Consider the following 8,074-nt stretch of genomic DNA (forward strand, 5'->3'; position numbering starts at 1 on the left):
TGATGAAGCCGGGGGAGGGCGGGCAGGTCGCTCCTTCCCTCCCCGGCAGCGGCCAGACGTGCCTGGAGTCACAGGGTAGAACACGTAGCTCCAACCCACCCACTCGCTCCCATTTAACCCAGCCCGCAGCCTCTCCATTACTCCTCGGCTCTCCCCCCACCCCCCTCCGCCCTAACCGCCCCCCCCCCGCGCTCCCTCCCGCCTCCCCGCCCGCCCCACTTCTCATTCACTTGGCTCGCACCGCGCAGACGGCACTGGGAGCACACACCGCCAGTCTGTGCGCAGAGCCGGAGCCAGAGGCCGCGGTACACCATGCACGCCCCCAACTGAAGCAGCACCTCAAAGCCGCAGCTCCTCGCAGCCCAGCGGATTTCAGAGAGCTCTGAGTCAGAGGAAGCCCTGCGAAGAGACCCCCGAAACCTCCTCCACGACAGTCCTCACCCGACGCTCCACCACTGCAGACAGGAGCGCAGAGTGGCCCCGGCTCGCAGCGCAATGGAGCGGATCCCCAGCGCGCAACCGCCCCCCACTTGCCTGCCCAAAGCGCCAGGACTGGAGCCCGGAGACCTACCAGGGTAAGTTGGCACCCCTGGCCCCTTCAAGCCTCAACTCCAGTCCTGCTTTCTGCGCGGCTTTCAACTCCAAGTAGTTCTGGGTGCAGCCGGGGGTTCTTGCCAGTCGGGGCTCCTGCAGCCGATGCGCAAGTCACGACCCTTCCTCGTCTCTCTCCCTGCAGGATGGATTTTGCCCATATGTACCAAGTGTACAAGTCGAGGCGGGGAATAAAGCGGAGCGAGGAGAGCAAGGTAAGAGTGGACCCCAGCCCCTCGCACACGCTGAGTTTCCAATAAAAGTTTTCTCACTTTAAGGTGGGAGGGGGCTATGCAAGGTATGGGCCCTGTGCCTCTATTGAGTGGCTTGGAGAAGAAGGGACAGTGAGGGTTCTGGGTGTGACTCTGCTCCGCTGCCCGGACTCCTCAGCCGCGGGGTGGAGAAGGAGAAGCGCTTCTCACATCCTTCCTCCCGCGCCCACCGTCTCTCCATGCGCTTTGCAGGAGACCTACAAACTGCCGCACCGGCTCATCGAGAAAAAGAGACGTGACCGGATTAACGAGTGCATCGCCCAGCTGAAGGATCTCCTCCCCGAACATCTCAAACTTACAGTAAGTGAGAAGCTGGCCCCTCTCCAAACCAGCTCCTCTGCCCAGAGGGCGGGCGAGGGTCACCCGCCGCCTGCAGGCTCCGCCAGGAACTGCAGACCAGATGGCTGGATCCTAGCTACTGGCTGGCTCTGTTTGGGGGGTACCCTTCTCCAGTCTAGGAATTTTCTGGCAACCTTGTGCAAATGAGATAAGAATCATTTGTACTTGTCCAGCTTGGCACCAACACCAGCCGGCCTTCCTTTGCTGGAGTTTAAGGCTTTCGCTTCTGGTGATTCTCAGGGTTCTCCTTTTCCTACATTGAGCAAATCCAGCAACCCACTATTTTTTTACCCCGTTCCCCGCACCCCTTTTTAAAATAAGAGGACTTGTTTTGATGTGTCATTTTTTTCTTTTACGTCCTGTCCTTTCTTGGCGATCGTCAATAGCTTGCTAGCTTGGCAGCCTTTGGTTGGGGAAAGAAGAAAAAAATAGTATTTAGGAGAAAAAATAGTATTTAGGAAGGAAGAAAAAAGCGTCGATGAGCTAGAAGTTATGACAGGGTGTCAGGGAAGAAACTAGGGAAAGCCTCTTGGCTGCCAGACACAGTAGAAGTCTCTACTAGGGTTGACACCACTGCAGAGAAATGTTATCTCCGGATTCCCCTGAGTTAAGGTCAGCAACGGCTGCTGGAAAAATTTATCTGTCAAAGCTTTCTCCTGAGCTAGCTGCTGCTTCCAAAATGCCTCCAAAGATGGGGGACACTTGTTTGCCTCTTCTAATCAAAAATATATGCATATGTACATATTTTTAAACATCATCTATAAACTTAAAACTTAGTTTAGCCAACCAGGAACAGTTTTTTTTACCCCGCTTTAGAGACATTCATTGGTGGTGGTTTAGTCGCCTAGTGGTGTCTGACTCTTGCAACCCATGGAGTGTAGCCCAGGCGGCTGACAAATCTCATGGCTAATTAGTATCCCAGAGGTGGGACTTCTCTAAGCTCACTGCTGACGGAGGCTCTTTTTATTCCAGACTTTGGGTCACTTGGAAAAAGCAGTGGTTCTTGAACTTACCTTGAAGCATGTGAAAGCATTAACAAACCTAATTGATCAACAACAGCAGAAAATCATTGCCCTGCAGAGTGGTCTGCAAGCTGGTGAGTACCATGTCTGGCTATCATCTCCTTAGAGTTCTAGCACAAATAGAGAGCCTGTGAGCTCAACATCTGGTCTAAGAAACATTCCTGCAACAAATTGCTTATGCACGTCAGTTGGGGGAGATGCTGTTTTATCTTTCCTAAAAGGTCAGACTTTTCATTTGGAATGCTGCTGTGTGCCACCTGGCATGAATACGTATTAGTCAAATGGTAAAATATTTCTGTGGCATTTTGGCTTAAGAGTTTCTGGGGTTCTGGGAGTCCCCCCCCCACTTTGAAAATGCCAAGGCACCTATAAGTTGCATCGTGGGTGTTTTACAGTTGTTCTCCTTAGCCCTGTTTCATTGGAGAATAAATCATGGATATGCCCCACTGTTTTAGTGCTTCTCCACTTCCTTATCCCTCGGTGTGTGGTATGAACCTGGCAGGATGACAGCAGTAGTTTTTCCTGCATTTCATGTGGTTCCCTGAATAGCCACTAGGTATCTCGGTGAATTACACAATCTAATGAAACCACTGAAGTTTCATCACCCATTTCTACGGACTTCCAGAGAATCACAGTCATCTAACCGTCTGGTCTCACCCTTTCCAATAATACTGAACAAACGAGGGAGAAATTCCTCTACCCACTCCCACATTCTTCTCTGCCCTCCTTTCCAAACTAGTACAATGAGAATCACAAAAACCTAGCAAGTTGTTCTGCCAGTTGCCTCATTGAAAACAGAAAGATGATCATACCTAATCTCCTGGGGATCCTAGATAGACTATATGAGAAAGACCTAGAAATAGCCTTTAAATATGGCAGCATGGCTGCAACTTGTATAAGTCACTGAAAATAAGCATACTTTAGGTGACATCGTTCCTTCATCCTCATTTTTTGACTGGTCACTGTCCATCTCGCTATGGTAAGATGATGTTCTGTAAATTGACTCTGGTTATGAGCACACTGATGATTATGGCTGTGTCACTTATAATGAAAACCCAAGAACTCCTTACAAATGCAACAAGAGGGGGAACCGTCTATCTCCATTAAATGTGGTCTATGCCTATGACATTATACAGCTATTACAAACCATATATTATCTCTGAGAGGTAGAATGATGGATGATTTTTAGTTTATTCTTTATACTTTTCTGGGTAATTCAAATTTTCCCTGATCATATTACTTTTGGAGTTAGGAACACAATCAGCAAATGCTATTAACAAAAAGGAAAGCCCCGGGGTCTTTGGAACATAGGTATCCATGTGAACCACAGGGCCTTCTGAAATGTCTTCCTTTGGATCTGTGTTGATCCAGGTGATCTGTCGGGGAGAAATGTGGAAGCAGGTCAAGAGATGTTCTGCTCAGGTTTCCAGACATGTGCCCGGGAGGTGCTTCAGTACCTGGCCAAGCATGAGAACACTCGGGACCTGAAATCTTCGCAGCTTGTCACCCACCTCCACCGTGTGGTCTCCGAGCTTCTACAGGGTGGTACTTCCAGGAAGCCATCAGACCCAGCCCCCAAAGCAATGGACTTCAAGGAGAAACCCAGCTCCCTGGCCAAAGGCTCCGAAGGCCCAGGCAAAAACTGTGTGCCAGTCATCCAGCGAACTTTCGCCCACTCGAGCGGCGAGCAGAGTGGCAGTGACACGGACACAGACAGCGGCTACGGGGGAGAATCGGAGAAGGGTGAGCTGCGTGTCGAGCAGCCGTACTTCAAAAGCGATCATGGACGCAGATTCACCATGGGAGAAAGGATCAGTGCTATTAAGCAAGAATCCGAAGAACCCCCCATGAAAAAGAGCAGAATGCAGCTCTCCGATGATGAAGGCCCTTTCAGTAGCACTGACCTGATCAGCTCCCCGTTCCTGGGCCCACACCCGCACCAGCCTCCCTTCTGCCTGCCCTTCTATCTGATCCCACCGTCAGCAACTGCCTACTTGCCCATGCTGGAGAAGTGCTGGTACCCCACGTCTGTCCCAGTGTTATACCCGGGCCTCAACGCCTCTGCCGCAGCCCTCAGCAGCTTCATGAACCCAGACAAGATCTCGGCCCCCATGCTCATGCCCCAGAGACTCCCATCCCCACTGCCGGCCCATCCTGCCATCGACTCTTCTGCCCTGCTCCAAGCTCTGAAGCAGATCCCCCCTTTAAACTTAGAAACCAAAGACTAAACTATTTAGGGGATCCTGCTGCTTCGCTTTCCTTCCTCCCTACTTCCAAAAAAAAACAAAAAATGTGTTTGTGAGTGCAGCGAGATTGTTCCAGTGTGTATGCCAAGATCATCTGAGGCAGGGAGAGAAGATTCAGGTGTGTGTGTGTGTGTATGTGTGCGCGCGTGACTATGCATTGTGTGTTGGTATGGGACGTTAAAGCTCCTTTGGGCGTAGGGAATTCGTGAAGGATTGCCTGACATCAGGAGACTTAGGGGGGGATTGTCTCAGACCTCTGCGCCTTTCCCCTCCCAGAGAGTAGCCCCCTCTGATACAAAGCAGCTGAATTTCCAAAAGCTGCAAAGTCTTGGTCTGTGAGTCAGTCTCCACTTTGGGAGCCGGGTCTGTGGCTTTGAGAAAAAGGTACTTTCAAAAGAGGGCTTTCCAGAGTGCAGTTCCCAGCCAGCTCTGATGACCCCACCCTTTCTCCCTTCTGTTGTCGCCGTGACTCACTGTATGGGCAGAGGGCAGCCAGACTGAGCTTTCTCCAAAGTGGTGAGGTAGCAGACACTGGCATAGCACGGTAGTGGTTTGGGGAGGTTTCCGCAGGTCTGCTCCCCACCCCTGCCTCAGATGAATAAAGAGAATGTAGTTCCCTACTCAGGCTTTCCTAGTGATTCGCTTCCTAAGGAACTGAAAAGGGCCCCTGGTACAAGCCTAGCTGCCGGGGGAGGAGGGAGGGATCCCCTGGGGCTCTGGCACCTGCTTCTGGTCCCACCTGGAAACAAGCTTCGCTGTCCAGGGAACCAAACCAGGGTCTGAGAGATGCAGGCACCTGCTTGCCAAGCACCCTCAAGTGCACAAAAGCTGAGTAATAAATTGAAATTTCAGCAAGCAAAGCCAGACTCGGTTATCAGCTCTAACCTAAAACTCCTTTTAACCAAGCTTAGCTTCTTAAAAGCCTAACCAGCCCTTGGCACAGCAAGACCCTTTCTGCAGGCTAATTCCCCTCGCCCAATAGCACATGGAGTGTCCTTCCTGATAAAAGGATTCTGTCTCCCTGAAAAGATGTTTTATTTTTGGTCCAGAGTACTTTTCTGACTTGTCCAGCTAGCCCTGCACCAGCTTTTCGAAATGCACTATGCTTGATCGCTGATTGTGTTTTAACTTTTCTTTTCCTGTTTTTATTTTGGTATAAAGTCATTGCCTTTATTTGTAAAACTGTTATAAATATATATTATATAAATATATTAAAAAGGAAAATGTTTCAGATGTTTATTTGTATAATTACTTGATCTACAAAAGTGAGAAAAAATGAATGTATTCCTGTTTTTGAAGAGAAGAATAATTTTTTTTTCTCTAGGGAGAGGTACAGTGTTTATATTTTGGAGCCTTCCTGAAGGTGTGAAATTGTAAATATTTTTATCTATGAGTCAATGTTAAGTAGTTGTTTTAAAATACTTAATAAAATAATCCTTTTCCTGTGGAAGAGAAAGATGGTCTCCTGCATTTTTAAAATAACTCTTTAAGGGTGTGATATGGCTGTCTCTTGCTCTCCCCTCTTGACTGAAGGCAACAACTAGTTAACCTTGGTGTGATTTCATTCAGCTTTTCCTGTGACTGGTATTCAGACAGAAGAAGCTTAGTCAATTTAGTAGGTAAATATTTGTTTCATTGTTTTCTTAAACTAACCCCTGCCAGATGTTCACTATTGCCCTATGCCTCTTTCTAAAGTTCAGCAAAAAGTCTATGTTCCCCCCAGTCTGCTTTTGTCATGGTCCTTAGAACTTGACAGAAAATCAGCGTCTGAAATCATGGGCCTCAATGTCTGGGGAGCTTGCTGGAGGGGTAGGCACATTGAAAGAAGATTTAATGGATTATTATGCAATCATAATTACTGCTGGGGATAGCACCTCTGCCAAGGCGGTCTAACTTTTTCAAGTTTAGCAAGGTCTAATGGATTTGCCATATCCTGTCCTATTGCTGCTGAAGGCAACATTCCATGATTATTTTCTACATCCTTCCTGGACTTCCTCTCACTGGGTGTGTTTGTGTGTGAATGAATATTGGTGTTCCTTAGTCAAGTGCTCTTATGAAAAAGAAAAAAAGAAAAAATTCCATGGGAAAAGAAGGGGGAAATGACCAGGTCGATGAGTGTCTCTGCCTGCCCCTTTCTCCCTCTCAGAGGTGTCCTGATGTTTCCTGATGGCCAGGGCCCAGCTCACCACAGTTCAGATCCCCAAGCATCTTCCAGAACCCTCTGGCTGTCTGGAGCCCATGCAGGGAACCTGCCCCCAGGGAGTTCTCAGCCAGGCAGAGATGCCACCTGCCTTGGTGTCTGTTTGCTTCAAATGTCATCTTCCCTGTCTGCTGATGAGCCAGCAGGCGAGAGTGAGCATTGCCTGGCTTGAGTGAGATGTCCCCAGGCAGCATGTGTCTTGGGAGGAGTCAGGAGATGAGCTGGTGGTCTGATCAATGAACTGGCAGGCTGGCATCTCCCCCTCACTCCTGTCTTTGATTCACTAAAAACGGACTCTTGAGCCCTGTCTGACACATCCTATAGCAAGCAAACAGCAAACTCTGTACAGGCCTCTTTCTCCCAGCAACTTAGGGACTGGCCCTCCAGGTCTCCTGCTTATTAAGCTCTGAATTCCCCCGTGAGTTGCTAAGCTTTTCTGGCTAGACGTTTTGGGTAAAAACCTAAACAAATCAAGTTTATCTTGGGGATGGAGCAGGGGATTGAAATCAAGGCCAGACTCTTTTTGCCTGTCCCCCTCTCCTCCCCAGTCGGTGACTCAAGGGAATAGCTGTGGGGGCAGAGGGAAGTGGTTGCGGCACCCTGAACTAAAAAGGGTTTGCGAGTCCCACACAGCGGCAACCCAGACTCCCCGACTGGAGTCTGTCAGACCCCCCTCAGACGGGCAGCCCTCCGTCTGCCTTCTTCTCTGCGTCTAGCTTGCCCTTGACCTTCTTTCTAGGCCGGTGCCAGCAGGTTCCAAGTGGTTGGGAGAGAGATGCGGAAGGAGGGGTTCGCACTCCAAGTCTTTGGTCCCTTCAGGACAAAGAGGACCCCTGTGAAACAGGGGTGTGTGTGCCGGTGAGGGGGTGCAGCTCGGGCTCTGGGGCCGGGGAGCGGACACTGGGGATCTGGCCGCCTTCAGACAGGGCGTGAGCCTCCTCCCGGCTGCCGGGATGGTCTCACCCAGCGCTGACCTGCCTCGCCTGTTGACACAACGTCACGTTTCCGACTGCAGCCCTTTCATGTGCGGCCCGCGGCTAAATGCGGCTGCCGGTTCCTGGAAGCAGACGTGCCTGGCACCGCGTCAGCAGAAACCTGATCCCCGGGGAAGCTTGGCACGGCCGCGGGCTTGCTCGGCCCCCAGAATAGGGCCTGGCAGCGGGCGCTGGGCAGCAACCCCCTCAGGCCCCGCGGGAGGGAATCCGAGCGCTCTCCCGCCGGGGGGAGGGAGGGCTGGGTGGGGTAGGGAGCTGGATTTAAGCAGGGCGTTGGAACAGGAGCCTAATTATCTAGAAGCTCGAAGCTTCCCACGGGTCATCGCTCATTAATGAAGCCTAACAACCGAGAAGTACCACTATGGGTGCTATTATACTTTACATTTTAGAGAGAAATAAAAAGGGGCTC

General features: G+C 50.4%; 1 protein-coding gene across 1 annotated transcript; it reads left to right on the plus strand.

The window, feature by feature from the left end:
- Positions 1–223: 223 nt before the first annotated feature.
- Positions 224–5,926, plus strand: BHLHE40 (basic helix-loop-helix family member e40). The gene is made up of 5 exons (XM_043442084.1): positions 224–575; positions 737–806; positions 1,056–1,163; positions 2,175–2,298; positions 3,596–5,926. Exons 1-5 carry the CDS (start codon positions 496–498, stop codon positions 4,450–4,452), a joined length of 1,239 nt encoding a protein of 412 aa, XP_043298019.1. The 5' UTR covers positions 224–495; the 3' UTR covers positions 4,453–5,926.
- The last annotated feature ends 2,148 nt before the right edge of the window (positions 5,927–8,074 follow it).

This window comes from Cervus canadensis, chromosome 22 (assembly GCF_019320065.1).
Source record: "Cervus canadensis isolate Bull #8, Minnesota chromosome 22, ASM1932006v1, whole genome shotgun sequence".
Classification (NCBI taxonomy): domain Eukaryota; kingdom Metazoa; phylum Chordata; class Mammalia; order Artiodactyla; family Cervidae; genus Cervus; species Cervus canadensis.